The following is a 25,644-nucleotide window of genomic DNA, read 5'->3' on the forward strand; positions in this document are numbered from 1 at the left end:
TTCACGGGTCTCATTGTACTATTTTAGTTAACTTTTGTTTTTATTTATAGTACTTTCAGCAAAAAGTTTTCAATTTTAGCAAAATAAGCGGATCACAAACGAACACTTTTTTTTTTTTTTTTTTTGTGCTAACATAAGTGTCAAGGGCTCTTAGAGTGCATGATTACTTCTTGAGTGAATATAACCCGTGTCCCATGCACATTGAATATTTACAAAAACTAATCCCTTAGGGGTAGCCCCTTGTGATGATTTTAATTACAAATACAAATACTAATTAAAGTTTAGCAATCCCAATTAGGCTAGATATGGTTGGGTTAAGATTATCTAATAAAGTGGTTTTTAACATTAGATTAGTGCTTTCAATCTAGTTATGGTATCAAGTAAGATGACTTGAATTAAATGTAATTATGATTTATAATAATTGGGGTTTTATCACTTTGTTTTTTAATAGATATAGTAAAATTTTAACCTACAATATTCATTTCAAGATATTGTTTTCTATTATGAGCCTAAGACACCAATTGGTTTTTAGCATTGGTAGGGTTCAAACCTTAGTATTCGATAAAAGATTTTACTAATTGAGTTAACTAGGCATTATTATGTAATTTTTGAGAATATCAAAGTGTTTTTTTTTTTTTTTGAGAAAGAACCTAGGAAATTTTATTAGAAAACTTTAGCCAACATCGGCTTCTAGTACACCATGTACTCACTAACATATCTAGTATGTTTAGATAGAGTATGAGCAACATAATTACCAATACGACGAACATGAGAAAATGAAATATGGTTGGCTTCTTTCATATTCTTTGTTGACTTAAGAATATGTCCAAACAAAGAAAGGGACCTCTCTTCACTGCACAGGGACTTGATTACCAATTCTAAGTCACCTTCAAGAATAATGGGTGAACTCATTAAGTAGGATTGTTTTAAATTTGCTAGTCCATGTTCAACCAAGATCTATTCTTATACTACTTGATGCTTTTGTAAAACTACAAAGTTATGTTTTTTTTTTTGTTTCTTTGTTTGTTTGTGTGTGTGTGTTTTTTTTAAATGATCGTGTAATTGTAATTGATGAATCATAAAGTAGTGTTTGAGGTGGCAAGCCATTAATGGTAGATAATAACATAGTGTGAGTAATTGGTTTATATTATAATATTTTTGAGAATCACTATTAACAAAATAGTTGCATTACATATATGATATACCCACCTCAAAGGAAAACCAAAATCGCTGTTGGGAAATTTCAAATTTCCCTCCAGCAAGGACAAAAAAAGGCACTATGCATTAGCATCCAAATATGCAAAAAAGTCTCGGGTCTGTTTGGATACTACTTATTGCTGAAAACTAAAAATTGAAAATACTATAGTAAAATAATTTTTAAATGTGTGAATAGAACCGTGAGACTTAGTTTTAAAATTGTTTTTTGGAAAAAAAAAATACTTACAAGTCTCGTGAACAGTGTACGAGGCCCACAAAAAACGCTGGACGTGGCCGCTATTTATTACCCATTTGGATAGTGTTGAAACTGTATTTGCATCTTGGTTTTTTTTTTTTTTTTTTTTTTTTGGGAGAAGTGTGTTTTTGTGACTTATATGCTTTTTCAGTGGGTTCGTGTATTATTTACGAGACCCACAAATCTCTTTTTTAACAAAATATTTTTTATAATATTTTTTGTTATAATATTTTGTAATATTGTTTTTAAAAATTATTTTGTTATAATATTTTTTAGCTTTCAGCAAAATAAACGGTCACTCCCTTATTTTGCTTCATTGCTTATTTTACATCCAACAGCCACGAAACTTAAAGCAGGCGGCCGATTATTTTAAACCCACAACCACCGAGTCAAACCCACCCAGCAATCACAAGCAAATCCCAGCCAATCCATTATCGTCTCTAACTCGCCTCCACCACTGCCTATTACCCACCACCACCACCACAAACACAGCAAATCCAGATTAACAAACATGTCCCACATACAAATCGACGGACAATTTTGGTCTTCGTTGCTCTTCGGGCTTTGGTTTCAGAGAGAGAGAGAGAGAGGGGGCGAAGGATGATAGAGGAGATAGAGGTGAGATTTACTGATCGATTGATTGAATCTAGTGACTAGTGGGTTCGGCTCTAGCATGGTTTGCACAACTTTGAAGCCAAGGTATCGATGTGTTGATGACAAAGTTGTTGCTGAAGATTTAATATTTGATGCTCATATATTTGTTCCATATTTCTCTCTCTCTCTCTCTTAAATCTTAAATCATCAAACTTGTGTCCAACTTGATCAAATTATAGTTAATGTTAGTAGTTTTTCAGTAGTTTTTCTTAATTCCTAGTTTTGGAATTGCTTTTAATCTTCTTTTCATTTTCCTTTGAGTAACTGGTTTCTCCTACATTCTCTTATGACACGTAAACTTCAGATGATTTTAAATGCTGAACAATTTTACAATATAGCAACTGAACATGTGAAAGTATGACAAGTTTTCATTTAATTTTGCTAGATAATCTCATTCTGTATATCTTTCCCTTTATCCCTTTTTGTCAAACACAATTTGATCTTTAATTTATTTTGTTAATTCTACTGTCATTTTTTAATTATGTATTTGCTTCACTCTAAAGTTTTCGTTGGTTTCAAGGGGTTACATACTTACATTAATGGTAAAAAAAGAGTTTCATAATCATTCATTGTTGCTGTTGAGATGTTTAGATGCTAATTACAATTTTTCTATTTACAAAACAATTTCATATTGTGTTTCAGAAGATACCAACAATTGTTTTACTCTGATAAACTAAATAATTTTAGCTGCCTAAATGTAATGATTTCAACTTTGAAGATATATACTGTTTGAACAACTTTTGAGAATTGAGTACTCAAGTACAACTTGAATTTTTAAAGATATTGTTAGGCTTTTAATTTAACAAGATAACAAACACCAAAAAAAAAAAAAAAAAATCCCTCTACCTCAGCTGATATGTAGCCATGAAGAAATAATTCTATTGCTGACTTATCTATTCCTAATACTATATGTACAGATAAGTGATGAATATGAGAGTCAGAAATAAATGAACTTCCTTGCTTGTTTGATAGACAATCATCACAACTGAGCAGTAGGACATGCAAGGGTTTTTATTTTATTTTTTATTTTATTAACAAATAAATTGAAAATCTAGTTGATTAGTTTATTCAGAAATATAACCTATTATTAATTTGGTGCCTTTGTTGCTTATGTGGATTGATAGAAATGGTACTGAGTAGCATTTGTAGTTTATGTTTTTGTATGACCTTTTCAATTTTTCCCCCGTTTAAATTATTATCATGTGCTGTCTTTGTTGTTAATGTTGATTGATTAAAATAATACAGTTTAGAGTATTCTTCTTTTTAAATTAATAATTTATTCTACTCGAATGGATAAATATTTTTTGATAGTAGACTTTTCTTTGTGTTGCTTTGGGATTTATATAATCTAAATGATATTGCTAATGGTTTGTTGGAAATTTGAAATCAACAGGTTTACACCCGTTTGGTACATCATCTCAAATACATATTTTCAGTTTTTAAACAACATTACATGTATTTCCACACTTATTCAACCACATTTATTTCCAAAAAAACTAAAAACTATTATTTAAACACACGTACCAAACGGGCCCGACTTTTGTACTGGGGGGCCTTATAAGGATATGCTACATTTGATTAATTTTCATTTGCCATTGACCATTGAATTTCTGTAGTTCTTTTTGTTATGAACAAGTATCACTTTTGCTTCAATTATTTGAGAATCTTACTTGCTGCTGCAGGGATTACCTTTGTGAGTCTTATATTGATGAGGGATGGCTTTGTGGATTTGTTTTAATCATTCTTTTTCCTTTTTTTCACCTTTAACTGTTTCCTTTGTCCAACAATGTACCATTTTGTTCTCTTATCTTCTTACTCTTAGAACTCATGTTCTTCGCAATACTTAACTAAAAATCTTGTTCTCCTATGTTGACCATGTTTGGAAATTCAGGACTATGGCCATGTTTGATGGGAAGAATGACAATGCTTATCAAGACCTGGAGGGTTTAATAACAAGAGGCTGACAATCAGATTGAAGGGGAAGTTAACTAACTTGGGCAAATTGACAGAATTTCTATCATTCATTACAGGTGTGCTATCATTCACTTTATAGGTTTGCCATTATTCACACCCTTTACATATATTTCTTTTCATATATATTTATGGTTTTGGTTATGGGGGGTCTTGTGATGATTGATATCATGTAGGTTTGTTTTTGTTGTGTGTACCGTTGGATCAAAGCTCAGCTTTTCTCTCAACAAAGGGAGCTGGGGGGAGGAGATAAAAATGGTTGACCAAGTCTTCAAACAAGCTACCATGGGTATTCTACTCTTTTCTCTATTCCCTTTTCTTTTTCCCACAATTGTCTTCTATCTACTCAATGTTTCAACTTGGTTATACTTTCATGTGATTTTGGTGAAATGGATTTTGTTGATTTGGACATCCTTAGTCACTTGTGATTAGTTCTGATTTTTGTCAAATGGATCTTCCTAGTTTGTTTTTTATGAATATATAAACTTTGCAGGAAAAAAAAGAAAGAAAGAAAAAGGTGAGTTTTGTAATCGTCGTAAGTCTTGTGTTGACTTCCTTGTTCAGTGTTTAGATGCTAATTGCAATTGTTCTATTTGCAAATTAATTTCATATTTTGTTTTAGAAGATACCAACAATTGTCTTACTTTATGAAAATTATATAATTTTAGTTTCCTAAATGTAATGAGTTCAACTTTGAGGGTATATACTGTTTGAGCCTTGAGGACATAATTTTTTACCTTAAATCATGTATAAGGACGACCAAACAGAAAATTGTTGTTGGTTATGTTCTTGGATTGTAAGTAACTAAGTAGTTGTTTGAATGTACTATTTTTAATCTTTGAGTTATTAGTTTTTATTTTTTTTTCCTCAAAGCAGATTATAGATGCATTTGAAGCTATATCAACTATGTTATTGCCAATCTAATGCCATGCTTTGCCATTGAGAAGTCAAGATTAAAAGAAAAGAATGAGAAATTTAAAACTGATATTGCTGTTATGTTGGTCCTAGGAAAAGGTTATCATTTTATTTTATTTTTTGTTTAAGTACACATGCACCTGGTGGGTCTTGAACTCAAAATTTCACCTTTTATTGGTTTAAAAGACAAGGACGTGAGCACATTGACAAAAGCAGACAAAGCTTTTCATTCTGTTTTTCCCTTCTCCTTTTCCTTAAATTAATTTCTTGGCTTCCATATAGAGGAAGCAAGCCAACAATTTGCTTGGCAAAATAGAATTGTATCACTCGAATTGCAATTGGGTTGCCTAACTTAATTATTGATATCAAGGGGCCTCCAATCCTGTTCGTTTCCAAAACCGAAGCCCAGTTCCATACTGAAAAGTGAAGTATGAGGGCATTTGAGCTTAAATTTGGAAGCCAAGAAATTGTTCTAAAAGAAAGGGAAACAAATTAGAAGTCTCATTTCTTGTTTACACCACTGTATATCCATGGTACCATAGAGGCTTTTATGGCCCGTTTGGATTAAAGGGGGAAGGAGGGGGAGTGGAAGGGAGTAGAGTAGAGTTGGCTAAAAATAGACTAATTTTGAGTCAAATTTGCTCTACTTTACTCTACTCTCTCTCCTTCCTTTTCAATCTAAACGGACCATTAAGCTTAAATTTGGAGTCCATGGCTTTTAGTTTTCATGCCATGTAATCTACTGATGTAACTAAGATTTTGGTAGTTTTTTTAGTTCAGTTTTCATTACTCTATCAATTATATCTAATGGTATATTTGCATTATTTACATGTATTTGCAATTGTTAATAGTTTTGAAAGAAATTATTTACAGTTTTAATGAGGGAGGAGACTGTATATTAGATAGAAACAATCTTTTATGAAGATACCTTAGAAGAAATTAATGATGTTGAGATGCTTGAGTTTGAGGAAGTAGAATTTGAGCATAGTTGGGTTTACACATATTGCATATTTGAGCATATGCTAATGTTTGATATGTATTTCTTTATTTATTTTTTGCTGGATACTTTGATATATATTCATCAATTTTTGAAGAAGGAAACTTGTTTATGCTGCTAATATATCTATTGGCTAGCCTCTTGACATTCTGAAGGCTTGTGTGTTCATTAGGAGAAGATAATTGGCAAGTGATAGTGTGAAAAAATCTAGAATCTCTAAATTTTTCACAACTTCTTGCCACAACTGTGATGTGACAAAGTGTGATTGATATAGAAAAAATAGTAGGTCCATGTGTAAGTGATGGTTAACCACTCATAGTCTGTCACGTCAGAGTTATAGTAAAAAAATTGTGGAATAATTTATGGTCCTAGAATTACTCGTTGTACTGCAGCCGCCTAAGATCAGCCATCCAAATTTGTTGGGAAACATTTTGAATATTTTTATGAGCCACCACTTACCCAAATTATCCAAACAAAAAGAATGATTGACTAGTTTTTGAATGATAGTTAGGCTTGAGATATGAGGGCCACTAGATGATAAGAAATATTTGGTGCATTTTTTTTTCTTGGCATTTATCCATACATTATTTCCCATTACCCAAAAGATCAAGTGATGAATTATACTTGCAAACACCGTATAATTATGGAAAATACCCAATTAGATTCAATGTTCTTATTCCAAGATAAAGAATATGAGAAGCTACGTTTGTTGAACCAAGTTTCCATTAATTCTATTATCTTTGCCAATGAACATTCCTTTTGGTTATTTGGAGCTCATGAACTAAAACATATTTCAAGTTGGCTGGTGAAAATGTAGAGTTAGTTTTGGCTCTAGTGTCAACATCGAGACCAGAATGTGTTCCTCAGAACTGGTATGCTGTAAAAGTACCACCAAGTAGTAACTCGTAAGGGACTTTTGACTTCTGGAAGTAGGACCATATTCACTATGAAGGGAAATTTCTTTTTAGTTTAAAGCGGCTCTCTTTTTGTTCATTCTCACGTCAAAGTGGGCTGAGTGATGGCCTTAAATGGCTAAATCAACCACTATTAAATTCTGTCACGAAGTCTGGATCTTGCTGAGTTCAAAACCAAGACCGAGGCACTACGAGACTAAGCTAAGACCAATAGCATGAGGTCTACCATTTAAATCGATCAAATGGGTCTCGAGATATAAGACCGGCAGATTTTATATTCCAAATTCTTCGCATGGCTTTTTAAGGTTCGGTGAGGTTAACATGTTCTTCTTATGTCCAATTAAATACACAATGCATAATGAAATTCTTTTTTCCAAAAGATTTGGATATCATATTATTCGATAGAAAACATGACATATAACAATTTCAAATGATTGTACAATATCTAAAAATAAAACTAAGTAACAAGAACTAAATTTCAGTATTTCACAATAAGTTGAAAGCTTCCTGCCTTTGAACTCAAATTGTTTACAATACAATACAATATATATATATATATATATATATATATATATATATATATATATATATATATAAAACGTAAGCAAAGCAATAGACATAAACAATACTGGAAAACAAAATTAATCTTTAACCCACTAAACTTTCATAACAACAATCATAAGCCTCTTTGAAAAGTCTTCAACTTAATTAGTTCTATTTCTCACCATTCAAACGCTTCATCCAAATCTATGCGCATAGGGTTAATCCAAGTGCAGTTGATGGGTTCTTCTCCGTGAGATGAAGTCCTACACGAATTATCTTTGCAAAAGTAGTGGTATTTCTTAGTTCTGAAAGAGTAGAATACATTACTGTTGCCTTGAACTGTTGGCATGTAAATCATATTTCTCATTCCTTTTATTACAGCCAATTCTGAGAAAGAACCTCCAGAACTAACATAGAGCAATTTATTTCCCATATTTCTCTTTGGATGCCATTTCATTTTTGGCCTAATCGAGGAGAGATTTAATGAGAAAATGAAAAAAGATGGCTCATTATCGTGGAGCTCAAACACTGCTAAAAGCTTCCCAGCACTTTCCAACAAATAACTTCTGTGGAGTGAATCACCTAACATTTCTAGAAGAATAGAAGAATGATATGCCCATCGACACAAGTATTCATTATTAGTATCTTGTGCTCTCATGTATTTCTGCAGATCAAATACTCCCACCCGTCCTGCATGACCTAACCAATAGCACTTTCCTTTGTATAATAGGGGACTGCAACTAGATATACCATAAGGTTCAAATCCCCGTATAAATTCGTGTATGGTCCAATATACCTCACCACGCCTAATGATGCCGAATTTTGCTCCATTGAATGTGATTCCAAAAACAAAACAATCTATAGAGTCTGGAGGAGAAGAAAAGCACATTGTTTGAAATGCATCTTCTTGGGGATATCTTGGAAGTTCTATCTTGATCCTGTTGAAGGGATGGAAAAAGAAGATACTGCAATCTTTTCGAGACAAGAGCAGCCACCCATACTTTGAAAAACGAATAGATGCACCTTGCAATTCTGGTATGTGCATTTGATAAGTGTCATTTTGTATTGGGTGAAAAAGTTTGCATGTGTGATTATCCAAGGAGATCAAACATGGAGACTGAGAATGTGGGGAATCCATTAGAGGTAGTAGTGGCTGACTGATGGGAGTAATTAATCGCCATGATTTGCAAATGGCACGAAAAGCTAAGAGGTCCCAAACAAAGAGGTGTGTTGAAACTAGACAAAGAATGTCTTGTGGAAGCTCAGACCACGATCCATTTTGCCCTTCTTCCTTTTCTTCGTCTTGCTTGAAAGATTGAACATATTTGTTGAGTTTCTGTATTAGCCTTTTTAGTTAGAAAAAACAATAATAATCAAAAGGCCAAATTAGGGGTGTGCAGTTAACTTCCATAACTGACCCAATTCAACTTAACTCACCGAGTTGGGGGTTGGGTTTGGGTCATAAGATTTCACAAATCTGCATAATCCGACTGACATATATTTAAATTTTAAAAATATATATATTTAAAAATATATTATACAATTTTATTATTTACTTTTTTGCTTCTCTTTCTAAATAAAATGCAATTCTAAGTTCTCCCCATATAGTTTGTATTAATTTGGTGTTATACTCAGGATAATTTGGTTTTAAATTTACTCTTATTTGTTGTGCATTTTTTTAATGCTCAATTTAACAATAATAATAGTAATAATAATAATAATAATAATAATAATAATAAAAACTATTCAACCCATGTATCTAATCTACCATGATGGACTGGGTTGAAAAACCCTCAATCTAACCCAACCCATCCCATGCATATCCTAGATTAAATAATGAAATAAAGTAAATCTTTAGAGCTTTAATAATATAAATAGAGAACACGAGAATTATTGAGGAAGAAAAGAAGATTTAAAGTCATAGAAAAGGGTACCATCTTCGGTTGAGTTTTATGCTCGTGGTGGTGCAGATGCGGAGGACGTAGAGGGTTGAAGAGCAGCGATCAGAGCTGACAACGAATTCCAAATAATAGAGCTGTGTGTTTTTTCGAAATTCCAAGCGTTGGAGAAACTCTTTAATTAAAAAAAGGCCTTTAGGTCTGGTCAATATATATATATATATATATATATAAACGATGTTAGTCTGGGATTTCCTAATCCCAGTTTAAATGGGATTGGGATTTCCTAATCCCAGTTTAATTGGAATTGGGATTAGGGTTTCCTATTAATATTGCATGGTTGCCTCTCACCGCCTCTAGCTTTTATAAAAACCCCAAACTTTTCTGCTAAATTTTATTGGAGAATCAGAGAATCAGGTAAGATACTAAAATTTTAGCTAATGTGCAGTGTAAATTTATTGTTTATTGTTCTTTTCGTAACTTTGACTTTGGATTTCTTGTTGGCTTTGTTTCACTTGTAAATTTCCTGTTTATCGTTCTTTCTTCCCTAGAATTCTAATTTTTGAATACTTCCATATTCTAGCAATCAAGGAATTAAACCATTAATGATGTTTTAGAGCCAAAACCTTGAATTCATTAATCTTTTTGAGTTTGAACTCAATGTATAGCTAGGGATGTATATGTAATTAACCATTCTGTTTTAAATTTTTTCTACAACCTTATACTTAAATTATTGATGTTTATAACAGTTTAAGGAATTGATTGACTGATATTCGATTTGGTTATATTCGATTGCTTAGATTTCCCATAAGTCAAACACTAGATTAGGTATTAAAAAAAAAAAATTACCATATTACCATGTTACTTAAAGAACTATAAGAATATTGCTTTACTATAATAAATTACTAGTGTTATTCTCATAATTAAGTTTGAAAAATTAATAATGCATGACTTTTGATTCCAAGAAAAAATAAAGTACATCAATTAGTGATTGCGAGATAGCTCTATTCTTTGATTATTTTTAGCTTATTATGTGTGATAACAATTTTTTTGAGAAAAAGAATTGTTGGTATAATGACGAGGGAAAGGCAGAGATATACAATATATGGAGAGCTTTCCTTTTTAGCTAATATACCATTAAAATAGCAATGATATCCTTACTAGTATATCCAAGAAGAATATTGAACTTCCCAATTCAACCTTTTATTTTGAGTTGAAAGGTATCCAGTGCATTAGGTGGTTAACAGTGACGTTTATAGAAAATTTCCTGAAAGTAAAATAATTTAATAAGAATTTCTATACCAATTAAGCTCTTATTTCAACTAAAATCAGGGCCGGCCCAAGGCCTAGGCAACTTAGGCCTAAGGCCCCACAACTAAAAGAAAAAATATTCCCTACTAAAAAAAGACCCATCCCCCTCCTTAGAAGCCCAAAACTTTATAAAATTATAACATTTTTTAAATAATTGGTACATTTTTTTTTTAAGAGTGATGTTAAAGATACCACAAATTTTACTATAGATTTAATTTTAAATTTAATTGACATGTCACCAATCACATAAAAAATTAATTTAAACATAAATAAATTAAGTTGTTGAAATTCATCAATTACAGTCATTATCATATTATATTATGAACATTTTGTAACATCCTTAATATTTTTCTTTTTCATTTCTAACAAGACTTCCAAAATAGGAGACCAATAGAAATTTAAACCAATTGAAACCCTAAAATGTTTTTTTTTTTTTTAAATACTGCAAAATGTGATAAATCATCAATGATGACTAATCTCCTCTAATAGTTTGAGATCTTAATTTTTGTAAACTAATCTCCTATAAAGCCACACACAAAATAATATCTATATATCTATCTATTTCTCTTAAAAAGAATATATAAAATTAAAATTTAGATTACAACTGTACTTAACTATGCATAGTGTTATATCCAAGTTAAAGTAAGTTTCTTTTTTTTAAAAATAATATTTTTTTTAGTTCTTTTTGTTTAAATTTATGGTTCAACTACGATATTCAATTGTTTGTATGAAATTAACCTTAATTTAATTAGTATTATTCATCAATTTTTATATTTACACCAAATTAATTTTATTAGTATTAGATAAATGTATTTAATTAATGTTTACATATAAAAAGACCCTATATAAAATTTTCGCTTTAGGTCCCAAATTTTGTTGGGCCGGGCTGACTAAAATTTTGAATTTATTTTCATTAGCTTCGTGTTTTTCATTTTGTGATTTTAAAAACTGCTTAACGCTATTCTTTTTTCCTTTTTTCACACAGTGACTTGGAAATGGAATCTACAAATAATATGGAACAGTATATGCAATCTCATCCTCCTATCATCCCTCAATCTTATCCTTGGCTTGTAATTCGTGATGGCAAACATCTAGAAAGGCAAAAAATTTTCAACTTATCAAAGGATAAATATTACTCAATAACAATTCCTGAGATGCACAATAAGATGATATGCACTAGCACCAACGAATGGTTGTTGTTAAATGATCTTGATTCAAAGGATCTTTCTCTTTTGAATCTTCTTTCGATGGAGGTGGTGCAGCTCCCAAGGTTGGAATCCTTTACGGATTCAGATGTTTGTATTCTCTCCCCACCAACAAGTGAATCCAACCAAGATTGTTATGTAATGATCATTCATCGTTCGCCATGTAGATTTTATTTCTGCCAACCTGGTGATGAGGAATTTAGTGAACAAGAGTTTGAATTTGATTTGGAATTTGGAGCAATGGGCATTTCGGCCGCAACAATGTTTAGAGGGAAGGTTTACTTTTTGACCAGATTTTCAAGCATAGATGTTGTTTCTGTTAATGCATTGTTTACGGCTGAATCTGTGGGTTCAAATCTTCATTTTACAAGAATTACAAGGGAGGACTTTCCTCGACCATCACCTCCAGAAATACCCACAACTAATGACTATCTTATTGAATCTGGTGGTGAGCTCTTATATATTCATAAGATGAGAGGTGGATGGGATGCTAAGATGATTCTTGGCTTCATCATTTTACGAATGAATTTTTTAAGACAAGCATGGGAGGAAGTGAACAACATAGGAGGGTGGACTCTTTTTCTTTCTCAAGATCGTGGTTTGGAGCATAAGGCTATATCTTGTTTTGCAGCAGAAGAGGGAGTTAAGCAGAATTCAATCTATTTTACAAAGCCTTTTGATAGATTCTATTATGTTTTTGACCTAGAAAATAATAGTATTTCGAAGTCTTTACCTTGTCCCACTGTAAGCAAATTTATGTCACGACTGGATTGGGTTTTAATTCCTAGAACAAAGTCATAAGATCAATGCTATACTTTGGTAGTTTCACTATTTTTTATTATCGTTTCTTTTGGTTATTGAAGATGTAAGTATTGTTATCTTTATCAGTATTTGTTAATTTATCGTACACGATATACATATATAGTAACAATATTGATATTTATTGACTTGGAATATTTTTTCTTCTAAAAAAAAAAAGAACTACTTTATTTATTTTTATTACAATAGTATTTTACAAATCACTCAATATTCCATTTCTTATTTTTTAACTCTACTTTTTTAGTGAAGAGAAACTTTTCAAACTTTTCATATATCTCTATATTTAGTATGAATTTTAAAAATTCAACTATTAGATTGTATGTTCTTATTTATGCTTACTAAATTTTAAGAATATCAAAAATTAATTACTATATTATCAAATAAATTTTAAAATTTTAAGATTTTATAATTTAAAAAATTTGTATATAAAAAATAAGTTTATTACGAAATTTGATATGACGCAAGCTTTTCAAAATTCAAACACGATAGTTCGAAAGTTTCTCTTTCTTCCTCTTCAACACTTTCTCTTTGTTCCACTCTGTTTCTATCTCTTTAGATGATTTAAATGCTCAACAATTTTACAATATAGCAACTGAACATGTGAAAGTATGACAAGTTTTCATTTAATTTTGCTAGATAATCTCATTCTGTATATCTTTTCCTTTATCCCTTTTTGTCAAACACAATTTGATCTTTAATTTATTTTGTTAATTCTACTGTCATTTTTTAATTATGTATACGTTTCACTCTAAAGTTTTCGTTTGTTTCAAGTTGTTACATACTTACATTCAAGTTTCAACCTCGTTCCTAATATAGAAAAACACCTCGGATGCTCTGCACGTTCTCTGGGGTTTCTCATCATAATAATAAAAAAAAAAAAAATGAACACCTTACATTCTAGCCAAAGTGAATTTCTAATGAATTTTATTATTTTATCTAATGATTTGCTTTCTCAATTATGCATATCATTGTTACTTGTTAAAAAAATATATATATATCATTGTTGATTTAAGTTCAAACCTGACCGAGATGTATATATGGGTTTCTCAAATTGCTTAGTTATTGTTATATTTAATCATTGTGAAGAACTCATTGCATTTTTTTCCAGTCTAGCAAAAAAAAAAAAAAAAAAAAAAAAAAGTGGAAACTCATAAAAGAATTGAATCTAAGGCAAGAATGTCAAGTGTTTCAATAGTTTCAATTTAATGTACGTATCAGGTTCCATAGTGCTTGCATTTTATCTTTTTGTTAATTGTGCAGAGTGCAGAAAGAACAGCTGAGCAACCCTGAAGTCCCGTCCAATAACCATCCATGAAATGTTAAAGGTTTTATATCATTCACACCCTTTACATATATGTCTTTGTGCATGTATTTAGGTTTTGGTATTTGTTTTGGAGGGTCTTGTGATGATTGATATCCTGCAGGTTTGTGTTGTGTTGGATCAAAGCCCAGCTTCTTGTCTTAACAAAGTGAGCTAGGACGAGATGATAAAAATGGGTGACGATGTCTCCAAACTAGCTACCATGGGTATTCTACTCTTTTCTTTATTCCATTTTCTTTTTTCCACAATCTTCTTTAATCTACTCTCTCAGTATTTGAACTTGTTATACTTCCATGTGATTTTGGTGAAGTGACTTCTGTTGATTTGGACATCCTTAGTCAGTTGTGATTAGTATTGATTTTGGTGAAATGGATCTTCTTTGTTTGTTTTGAAAGTATGAATATATAAATTTTGCAGGGAAAAAAAAAAGTAAAAAAAGAGTTTCATAAACATTCATTGTTGCTGTTGAGATGTTTAGATGCTAATTACAATTGTTCTGTTTACAAAACAATTTCATATTGTGTTTCAGAAGATACCAACAATTGTCTTACTCTGATAAATTAAATAATTTTAGCTGCCTAAATGTAATGATTTCAACTTCGAAGATATATACTGTTTGAACAACTTTTGAGAATTGAGTACTTAAGTACAACTTGAATTTTTAAAGATATTGTTAGGCTTTTAATTAATAAAATAACAAATTAGCCACAAAAAAAAAAAAGGAATTCCTCTACCCCACCTGATATGTAGCCATGAAGAAATAATTCTAAATCTGACTTATCTATTCCTAATATTTTATGTATAGATAAGTGATGAATATGAGAGTCAGAAATAAATGAGCTTTCTAGCTTGTTTGATAGACAATCATCAGAATTGACCATTAGGACATGCAAGGTTTTTTTTTTTTTTTTTCATTAACAAATAAATTGAAAATCTACTGGTTTAGTTTATTCAGAAATTTAACCTATTATTAATTTGGTGCCTTTTTTGTTTATGTAGATTGATAGAAATGGTACTGAGTAGCATTTGTAGTTTATGTTTTTGTATGACCTTTTCAATTTTTCCCCCGTTTAAATTATTATCATGCGCTGTCTTTGTTGTTAATGTAGATTGATTGAAATAATACAGTTTAGAGTATTCTTCTTTTTAAATTAATAATTTATTCTGCTCAAATGGATAAATATTATTAGATAGTAGACATTTCTTTGTGTTGCTTTGGGATTTATATAATCTAAAAGATGTTGCTTCTGGTTTGTTGGAAATTGGAAATCAAAAGGTTTAGTTTTGGTTTAGAATTTTGTACTGGGGGGCCTTTTAAGGATAAGTCAGGTCTACCTTGCCCTTCCAATCACCCATGTGTAGCTCCACCGCATGAGCTACCTTTGATTAATTTTTCATTTGCCACTGACCATCGAATTTCTATAGTTCTTTTTGTTATGAACAAGTATCACTTTTGCTTCAATTATTTGAGAATCTTACTTGCTGCTGCAGGGATTACCTTTGTGAGTCTTATATTGATGAGGGATAGCTTTGTGGATTCGTTTTAATCATTCTTTTTTCTTTTTTCTTTTTTCTTTTTCACCTTTAACTGTTTCCTTTGTCCAACAATGTACCATTTTGTTCTCTTATCTTCTTACTCTTAGAACTCATGTACTTTGCAATACTTAACTAAAAATCTTGTTCTCGTATGTTGACCATGTTTGGAAATTCAGGACTATGGCCATGTTTGATGGGAAGACTTTCAATGCTTATCAAGACCTGGAGGGTTTAATAACAAGAGGCTGACAATGAGATTGAAGGGGAGAAAGTTAACTAACTTGGGCAAATCGACAGAATTTCTATCATTCATTACAGGTTTGCTATCATTCACTTTATAGGTTTGCCATTATTCACACCCTTTACATATATTTCTTTGCATATGTATTTATGGTTTTGGTTATGGGGGGTCTTGTGATGATTGATATCATGTAGGTCAGCCACGTCACCTTTTTCAGACTTTCAGTACATGCATTTTACCTTTTTAAACTTCCAAAATTTTAACTATGCTTTCTAACTATAACACAAAAATTTAACTATGCTTTCTGTTCTAAAGTGATTGAAGAATAAAATAAATATAGAGGTAAATTCAAATTGAGATTATTCAGCCAAAAAAAAATCAAAACTGAGACATTTAAAACTGATGATCAAAATTGTATTTTCGTTGACAATCCCACGCATAGATCAAAGTCATTTTTTCGTAAGTTAGTCGTGTATTTTGTTCTTAATTAAAATTTTTTTATTTAATATGTTATATTTTGTTCTTAAAGTTGTACGGTATATTGTATAAGTTTGCATTGATTTATTTCCTTTCACTTTTCGAATTATTTACCTATGTATAGCCTTTTAAAAGCCTTAATTTTTTATTTCGTACGATTATAATTTTGGCAACTTTTTAAGTAAACAAACAAATAAAATTTCATCAAAAGCTAACCAAAATCACACTTCGTTTACAATTATAACAAGTATAAATTTTTTTTAAAAAAAAAAAAAAATTCTTCAATGGATTAGTTATTAGAGAGGCAGACCTTAGAAATAATTATTGGTATCTTCTCAACCAAAAAAAAAAAAAAAATAGTAGGTAAACTTGAAAATTTATGTATTATTCAACATTTATTTTTCAGTATTTTTTTTAATAATTATTTTGAAATAAATATGAAAAGTTGTTTTTGTATGTGAAATAATACAAGCTATTCCAAGTTGACTCGTCTCGTCAAAATTTGAGTAAAGGTCAAGGAATAGCAATATGTGCTAGTCCAATGAATTGTTGGCCAAAATATAACTGGGTTTAAAAACTATGATTGCGTGAAGTCATTGCACTAAATTGCAAAAAAAAAAATTAAATAGAAATAACAACTTATTTGTTCTTATAAAATTTTTTCCTACTACTTTGTCTCTTATCTTCTTATTAGTTTTTCATATACCGTGTTTATTATTTCTTTTGATAAAATAGTAATTACTGTTTTTACAAAACATGTAGTTTTATGTGTGGCAATTTGTTTTTTACCATTTTTTTTGTTTTCAAAAAGTATTTTCCATAACAAAAAACTTGTTTGGTTAAACGAAAAATATTTATAGACCATAAAATAATTTTAGGTGAAAATATTTTAAAGTGACTAGTTGCATTCTGGAAAATACTCTTGAAAATAAGTGTTTGGTTGCATTTTACAAAATGCTATAAAAAATTGGTGGTGGTAGAGATTGGCAACCATTAGTGGAAGAAAACAACGAATGATGGTAGCAAAGACTGAAGGTGACTGGAGATCAAGGACGTTAGTAGAGAGTGGTTGTTGGATGACTAATACTAACAGGGTGGAGGTTTAACTCATGAGTTTTGGGTATGACAAAAATTAATTTATGGAATATGAAAGCAAAACCCAATTTTCTCTATAAGTGCAATTATTTTTGGGTTGGTACTTAATTTATCAACATGTTCAATCGCCCCAAACATCTGTAAATGTGAAAAATATTTTCCAAAAATCAATTTTCGTGGAACCAACACAACCTTAAAACCGATAGAAAATAAAAACAATTTACACTTCTCAATTTTCAAAGAAACTTGAGAATAACTAAAGAGCTGTTTTTTGTTTTGAAAACATGATAGGCTTCAAATCTTGGTTGAAACAAAAATAAAAATAAAATCAAAAGTACAATAACAAAGTTCGGAATGTGCGGCCAAACCCAAACCCACCTCTCTCTTTCCCCTTTCTCCACTTCCTCTCATCATCCATGAAATCATCATTGCCGCATTGCCATTGTTAAACTAACCATTGACTTGTATTCTTATTCTTCTACTTACATTTTGTTTGTTTCGATGGAAAATTTTGTGTGAAAATAGTTTTCTATGTTTTATAGTATTTGTTAGCATTGGGAAAAAAAAAATAGTAAAAGTAAGACTATCTTTGGTCAAAATAAAAAATATGGCTTATTTTGTAGAGTTTCCACTAATTTTTGGTGAAAAACAACCTCATCCCATGACAAGCTAAATAAAAGAAGTTATGAGATAATTTTCCAACACATTTAAGATTTCTACTAAATATAGTAAAATAAGATAGTTTTATAAAAGATAATTTTTTTTAAATGACCAATTTTTTAGAAAATTTTAATGTGAGCATATTATTTGTCCACTACTAATTGAGTTAAAGACTTTTCAAATCTCCCCGCGCTATTAAGTCAGGTCAAGTCAAGTGGCCCTTTCTTGGCCTATTACATCTTCACCTATTACTTTGTAAAATATCTAAACATGCACTGATAAATATAAATGTATACTATTATAATTATTATTATCTTATATATACACACACACACGTCTCTGAGCACACACTCATGCGCATGTTTAGAAGTTCTTCTATTTTTTGGGTAAAGATTAATTATTTGCATTTATTATAATTTAGGATTTCTACTTTTTCCAATGACCAAAAAAAAGAAAAAAAATACATGGGGTGAGTTTTGTAGATTGAAGGAATTTTAAAACTAACAAAAAAGTGATCCTATTTTGTAGAGAGTAGATAAGTAGAAGTATGAATTTAAATCGACGTAAAAGTAGGAGTTTATTAGAAGCATGAAGACATTTCAACGTAGAAATAGGAATTTATTATTTTTGTCAATTTACTATTTTAGCCCAATTTTTAAGTTTTAGGTAGTGGTATTTTTTACAGTAAAAAAAAAATAACTAACTTTCTTTTGCCAATTTACTATTTTAACTCCATTTTTAAGTTATTGGTTAATTAATTTAGGGGTATTTTTTGACTAGGAAAAAAAAAAAAAAACCTAATTTTCTAAATCCTCTTAATATATACAGATATATATTTGAGAACTGATTAACTACTAAACACACATACATGCTTAATTACACTCTCACCAAGCTCAAACTCATTATTATATGGGAAAAATATCAAGAGAACCCCTGAACTTCGGAGTAGTGGCCAAGAGACCCCTTGAACTTTTATTTTAGTCAATTTACTCCTATAACTATACTTAAAAGCCAAATTGATACACCTGTTTAGTTTCCGTTTAAATTGACTAAGTTTGCTCATATGACACGCACATGCAGCCTGCCAAACACCCAAACTAAGGGATAAAGGGAAAGAAAAGCTAGGTTCAACGATAGGGTGCAATTGAGAGGAGAGAGAGGCTATGGCTGGCCAGAATTTCTCGTCCCACTGTCGCTGGTCTCTTCCACAACCGATCTTTGCCATCCTTGACTTTCCCCGCATGGTTTCCAACAACTGATAAATAGAGATATAGATTCAAGCAAGTAACCTCTTATAAATCCAAAGATTTAAAACTCATCAATCGATTAACCTAATTGTGCTAAGTTTGACAAAAGTAAAATTGTGGTTGTGGCCTAGTACTTCTAGAGAGATATTTATTTTTCCCTATAAATATTAAGTAAATATAGGAATGCAAGATCAACAACATACTAAATATTGATGCATATCCTAGCACTAATAACAGCCACCCATTCTTGCAGTGGAAAGAGAAAAGAAAAACCACTTGAACAAAAAAAATCAAGATGTGTGGGTTTGATATGGCCCGAAATTCATTGAAGCTTGGCCCCACTCACCCACAATAAGGAGAATATTTCAAGTTCAACATCAAAAGATATCAACTCGTGTTGTAAATTAATTAGTAATGGGTTTTTGTGTGTGATTTTCCCTTCAGCAGTTGTTGTTAGAAACCATGAGCAGCAGCGGAAACCAAGGATGACAAGATTGGCGGTGGAAGAAAATAGCGACGACAGGACCAGGAATTCCGGCAACCATAACCTCTCTCTCTTTTCAACTGCACTTTGTCGTTGAACCTAACTTTTCTCTCCCTCTATCCATTAGTTTGGGTGTTTGGCAAGTTGCACGTGTGTGTCACATGAGCAAACTTAGTCAATTTAAACGGAAACTGAACAGATGTATCAATTTGGCTTTTAAGTAGTATAGTTCAAGGAGTGAATTGGCTAAAATAAAAGTTTAGGGAGTCTTGGCCACTACTCCAAAGTTCAGGGGGTCTCTTGACAAAGTGAATGTTGATGCTACTGTTTTCTCAAACATAAATGCATTACGAATTGGGGTGGTTGTGCGCAATGAAAGGGGAGAAGTCATGGCATCTCTAGCGGCCAAAAGACCAACGGTGCAAGATAGTAAGGAAGCTGAAGTGATATCATGCTGGAAAGCATTGCAGTTTGGTGTGGATGTAGGTTTCACGGAACGGAACTGGTGTTGGAATGGGACAATAATAGCCTGATGATGTCCATAACATCTATAAGGTCCAATAGATCACGATTGGGTCATATTTATGAGGACATTCAATGTATTGCAACAGGTTTCTGAAGAATTTTTGTCAACTTTGTTAAGCGTAGTACAAATTCAGTGGCCCACTCTTTGGCTAAATTTGTGAGGAATGTAGATGATGAACTAGTTTGGTTGGAAGAATCTCAAAGTAGTATTCAAAATTTTGTTTATGACACTTATAAAAAAAAATTGTTGAAGTTAATTGACTTGAATGATTGTAAGATGTATAATCTTGTGATAGGCCATCTACTATTTTGGATACTTGATGATTCATCAATTTCATTTTACTAATTAGTGGATTAATGTATTTTTACGTTTAGAGGGAGGGGGAAAGTGAGAGTTAACCTAACATTATCTTTGGCATTACCGGTTTGAGCAGTAATGGATATTGGCTTCCAATATAGAAGAAACGGTAGAAACCAACAATTGAAGATTGGTAAACTATAATTCTTCATGATATACCAAAAAAGATTATAAGAAAAACAAATGGCAGGTTAAAAAGCGCAATTCTTTGTTGATGAAGCTAATATCAACGAGCTCTCTAATCATATCTATATCTATTTATCTGTCTATATATACAAAGCAGAAACTCAACTATAAGGGCATGTTTAATACACTGAATGAGAATTACAATTGAAATGGTAATCTCTGTTACTGAAAATAAAATGTGTTGTAATTGAATAAATGAACATATTCATAAGTTTTGTTGTGAGTTGTAATATTGGAATAAAACTTAAAATCTATTTTAGAAAATATCTTACTCAAATAATTATATTTCCAAATTTTTTTTAAAAACAAAAATTTGAGAATGATGATTTATGTGCATATAGGAAGTTTCTTTATTTGGAAATATATTAATTATAAAAATGATTACACCTACTAAGGATTGGGCTTATGAGTGCTTATTTAAAAAAAGTATGATGTGGTAATGCTTGATTGAAGGGTGTAAACATAGGGTTTATAAATACCACCTCTTTATTGAATTTAATCTATTTGTCTATAGTGTTTTTCAATGGTAAATAGTAATTTCCATAATAAAAAGATGGCAAATAGTAATAATAAATTTAGGTACACACACGCATATATATATATAGAGAGAGAGAGAGAAAATTACAACTTACCCACCCGTGGTTTGATTTGAATTTAAATTACCTACTTGTGGTTTGAAATTTGACACTTTACCCATCTAAGCTTTGTTCTGTTAAGCTTTCGTAACCCACCTTTGCATTTGCCGTTAGAAAAACAGATTTTAATTTGAAAATATAACATAAAATAGATTAAAAGGCTAGGGTTTAAAATTTTGCAAAAGATGAATGAACATTGTTAAAAAAAAAATCAAACAAATACAAATTAATATCAAAACTTCTCTCAAACAAAGTTCTAATTGTGAAATCTTTTTGTGTGATGCTGAGTAGAGTTAAATGGAGAGAGAAAGACTGAAGCGCTCAGAAGAAGAAGAAGATGCCTTAGCTCGCAACACAAAAAAGTTCAAGGAAAGCCATAGCTTTCAAGAGACGAATGAGAAAGGAAAGGGGATTAAAATAGGGAGTTACAAGGATAAGCTGGTGGGTGCAATGCCTGGTGCATTTGCACAAGCGTTTGGTCTTAAAAGCGCAATGCAAGAGGATTTGGAGTCTGACATTGAAGAGGAAAGTGACCAGGACGGTAGCCTTAGAATTGGTTTTACCAGAGAAGAGAAGGTTCAAATGAGAGCACCTTGGCAAAAAGCTCTCATCATCAAAACCTTTGGGAGGAGAATGGCGTTTTCATTCCTCGTTGAGAGAGTGAGAAAGATGTGGAATCCGTGTGGAGGTATGGACTGCATAGACTTGGAGTATGATTATTTCCTAGTGAAATTCGAGTTAGATGAAGATGTAGATTCTATCCTCATGGGGGGTCCTTGGTTCATTGATCAGCAGTTTATTGCTATTAGACAATGGGAACCGGAGTCTAAGGCTTCCACAGCAACTTTTTCTTCAGTAGTAGTTTGGATTAGGCTACCAGAGTTGCCCATTGAATATTATGAGCCTAATGCACTCCTTAAGATCGAGAAAGCTATTGGGCCGGTCCTAAGGATTGACTCTCATACAGCTAATGGGGAAAGGGGCAGATTTGCTAGATTTTGTATCCAAGTTAACTTGGATAAACCGTTGGTTAGGAAACTTTACCTCGACAAGCTTGAGCAGTGTGTGCTCTATGAAGGGATAAACACCCTCTGTTTCTCGTGTGGAAGGATTGGCCACAAGGTTGAATCATGTCCGTACACCATAAGAGAGCAGCCCAAGGAGAAGAGTACGGGTAGAAGTGGTGAAGAAACAGGGGAGCAAAAGGATGACCAAGCCGGCATGCAAAGTGCTCAAGAAACAGAAGGGTTGAAGAAAAAGGAAGATGTGCAGCAGGAATATGGTGAATGGATGGTTGTTAACAGAAGGAAAGGGAATAATAGAGCTAGATCAGTACAACGGGTCCAGACGGTGAGTCATACGGCGGATGTGCAGTTGACGCAAACTTCCATAGCCACCACTGCCAAGCCTAGTGTAGCAAGCATGAGTAGAAGAGATGGGAAAAGGAAATCCCTGCACACGCAACCCGTCGTGTCACAGAGAGAGATGGCTACGTCCAATCATAGTCAGCTAAAAAGTGGCAAGGGAGCAAAGAATAAGGGAGTAAGCTCCAGAACTAACCAGAAGGCAACGAAATCAGTTGGTTTACAACCAAAAGAAGTGGGCCAGAGCAGCAAGAGTGGGCTTTTTGTGTTTGGGTCTGATATAGAGCAAGGCCCGTTTTGTTTTTCTGGCTCTTTGAACCCAAAAGTGACCCATTTAGAGAGTAGCAGTCCAACGGGAAAGGAGATTACAGCAACTGAACAATATAGCAGCGATGATGGAAGGCAAGGAGAAGTGGGGGATTCTCTACAAAGGAAAGATCATACCGGTGAGCGACTCAACCATTCGGTGGATAAGGCAAGACCCAACAGAGGTGTGGGGCTGGTTCGAAACAGAGCTGATGGTGGCATGGAAGAACATTTTTCCTCTAACGGTGAGAAGCAAGCAGCTGGGTTACTTGCCTTTGAAAGACGAGGCGTGGATCATAACGCCAAACCCATGGTGGAGGTTTTTGACGGATCGGCCTCCAGTACCAAGCACTCCGATGACAAACTCAGGGCCATCAGCAACAAGATCCGTAATGCACAACTCGGAAAAATATCTATCGGAAGCAGAAGCGATGTTGACAGAGACAGTGATTTCAGAAATGAAGAAATTGATCAACTTCTCGGTAGAATGCTTGTTGATGGGCAGCCTTCACAGGGTGAAAATGATCCAGTTTGCCGAGCCCAGATTCAGCGGAACGATTGTAGTCAAGGCAGCACAAGGGGACTTGGGAATAATCATGCACTCAGTGACTCTAATCAAGGGGATTTGGGAGTCGAGGAAAGAGATGTTGGAGGTATGGAGATTGAGAAACACTGATGTTTCTTTTTCTCTGGCTCACGAGGATGTTGTCTCTACTCATTATAAAATGATGAACATTCTGATTTGGAATTGTAGGGGTGCTATGAAACCTCAATTTAGGAAGACGGTCATGGATTTGGTGGAATGGCATGCTCCAATCCTTATGGTGATCACTGAAACCAGGATAAGTGGTGCTAGAGCAGATGAGATCATTGAATCTCTTCCTTTTGATGGGCATGCAGTGGCTGACACCATTGGATTTCCTGGAGGAATATGGTTGTTGTGGCGCTCAGACTTGGTGAATGTGGATGTCCTGGCAGCAACAGAGCAAGAGATCCATGCTTTGATACGGGTAAGGTCTCAAACTCTATGCTGGTTAATTAGTGCAATTTATGCCAGTCCTCGTTTTGAAGAAAGATGCATTGTTTGGAATAATCTTAGGATGTTAGCTAACATGCATGATTTACCTTGGGCCCTTATGGGGGACTTTAATGAAGTTTTGTCTGAGGATGAGAAATATGGGGGGAATCCAATCTGCCAAAGAAGGGTTAGGGCCATTAAGGAATGTATGGATGATTGTAGGATGATGGACCTGGGGTTTTTAGGCCCAAAATATACTTGGACTAATAAGAGGGAATTGGGTAATTTGATTCAGTGTAGACTTGATAGATGTTGGGTTAATCCGGGTTGGAAGGAATTATATCCGGAAGCTAATGTCACCCACTTAGCCAGGATAAACTCAGATCACTGTCCTCTTCTGCTTAGTTTGAATCCTTTTTTAGGGTCCACTGCTGACAGACCTTTTAGATTTCAGTCAATTTGGCTGAGCCACAGTGACTTCCCAACTGTTGTGAGGGATGCTTGGGCTGGTAGAGAAGAGAATTTAGCTGAGGCAATCTCTAGCTTCTCGACCAAAGCTCAAAGATGGAACAGAGAAGTGTTTGGGAATGTTTTTGCTAGAAAAAAGAAAATTTTGGCCAGGTTATTAGGTACCCAAAAAGCCTTAGCTACCTGACCAAATGGTTTTTTGATTAATTTACAAGATCGTTTGACTAAAGAATATAACTCTATCAGCCAGCTTGAAGAGGAGCTATGGGCTTTGAAATCCAGAACTAATTGGATTATTTTGGGGGAGAGGAATACTTCGTACTTTCATGTTTCCACGCTCCGCAGAAGAAGCAAGAATAAAATTACCAGTATACAAAATAATGAGGGTGAATGGTGTCACAATATTGAGGAAGTGAAGGAAATTTTTAATACAAGCTTTAAGAAGCTGTATACATCCGAACAAGTGTTTTGTCCTATTGCCCCCCAATGGAGATCGGATTGGTGTGCCAAGCTCAGCCATGAAGATGCTGTTAGTATGGAGAATATTCCCTCGGATGGGGAAATTTGGAATGCTCTCAAAACAATGAAGCCCTACAAAGCTCCTGGTGTTGACGGGCTTCATGCGGGTTTTTTCCAGAGGTTCTAGTTAGTGGTGGGGGAATCGGTTAAAAAGGAAATCAAAGAATTGTTTAGGAAGCAAAAAGTTCCAGAGTATCTTAACCAAACCTTAATTGTTTTGATTCCTAAACAATCTGGTCCAGAAACTATTAATCAATATAGGCCCATAAGCCTTTGCAACACAATATACAAGGTTATTGCAAAAATTATTGTTTTGAGGATTCGTCACTTGCTACCATCCTTGATCTCTCCAATGCAGATAGCTTTTATTGAAGGCAGAAGGGGTTCAGATAACGTCATAATTGCCCAAGAATTAATTTACTCTCTTAGGAAGAGGAAGGGGAGGACAGGGTTCATGGTTGTGAAAATTGATCTTGAAAAGGCCTATGATCGCCTAGAGTGGTCGTTCATTAAAATGGTGCTTG

The 25,644-nt window shown here is 32.9% G+C and overlaps 3 protein-coding genes and 2 long non-coding RNA genes across 5 annotated transcripts; 4 read left to right on the forward strand and 1 right to left on the reverse strand.

Moving 5' to 3' along the window:
• Window positions 1-3,955: 3,955 nt before the first annotated feature.
• Window positions 3,956-4,920, forward strand: LOC126691931 (uncharacterized). Its single transcript, XR_007644897.1, has 2 exons — window positions 3,956-4,137; window positions 4,255-4,920. It is a non-coding gene; the product is annotated as an uncharacterized LOC126691931 (long non-coding RNA).
• A 2,705-nt stretch (window positions 4,921-7,625) lies between these two features.
• On the reverse strand, window positions 7,626-8,492 carry LOC126690945 (F-box/kelch-repeat protein At3g18720-like). The gene has a single exon (XM_050386044.1). It carries the CDS (start codon window positions 8,490-8,492, stop codon window positions 7,626-7,628), a length of 867 nt encoding a protein of 288 aa, XP_050242001.1.
• Window positions 8,493-11,651: 3,159 nt separating this feature from the next.
• On the forward strand, window positions 11,652-12,662 carry LOC126690946 (uncharacterized). Its single transcript, XM_050386045.1, has one exon. It carries the CDS (start codon window positions 11,652-11,654, stop codon window positions 12,660-12,662), a length of 1,011 nt encoding a protein of 336 aa, XP_050242002.1.
• Window positions 12,663-13,803: 1,141 nt separating this feature from the next.
• LOC126691930 (uncharacterized) lies at window positions 13,804-15,968 on the forward strand. Its single transcript, XR_007644896.1, has 3 exons — window positions 13,804-14,005; window positions 14,105-14,207; window positions 15,714-15,968. It is a non-coding gene; the product is annotated as an uncharacterized LOC126691930 (long non-coding RNA).
• Window positions 15,969-23,903: 7,935 nt separating this feature from the next.
• LOC126690947 (uncharacterized) lies at window positions 23,904-25,247 on the forward strand. Its single transcript, XM_050386046.1, has 2 exons — window positions 23,904-24,754; window positions 24,848-25,247. Exons 1-2 carry the CDS (start codon window positions 23,904-23,906, stop codon window positions 25,245-25,247), a joined length of 1,251 nt encoding a protein of 416 aa, XP_050242003.1.
• The last annotated feature ends 397 nt before the right edge of the window (window positions 25,248-25,644 follow it).

The sequence above is a fragment of the Quercus robur genome, chromosome 7, assembly GCF_932294415.1.
Source record: "Quercus robur chromosome 7, dhQueRobu3.1, whole genome shotgun sequence".
Lineage (NCBI taxonomy): Eukaryota > Viridiplantae > Streptophyta > Magnoliopsida > Fagales > Fagaceae > Quercus > Quercus robur.

Coding starts and splice junctions, on each gene's coding strand:
- LOC126690947 (XM_050386046.1), top strand. CDS start 23,904: ATGGATTTGGTGGAATGGCATGCTCCAATCCTTATGGTGATCACTGAA. Junction 24,755..24,847: donor AAAAAGAAAATTTTGGCCAG/GTTATTAGGTAC, acceptor TAACTCTATCAG/CCAGCTTGAAGAGGAGCTAT.
- LOC126690946 (XM_050386045.1), top strand. CDS start 11,652: ATGGAATCTACAAATAATATGGAACAGTATATGCAATCTCATCCTCCT.
- LOC126690945 (XM_050386044.1), bottom strand. CDS start 8,492: ATGCACATACCAGAATTGCAAGGTGCATCTATTCGTTTTTCAAAGTAT.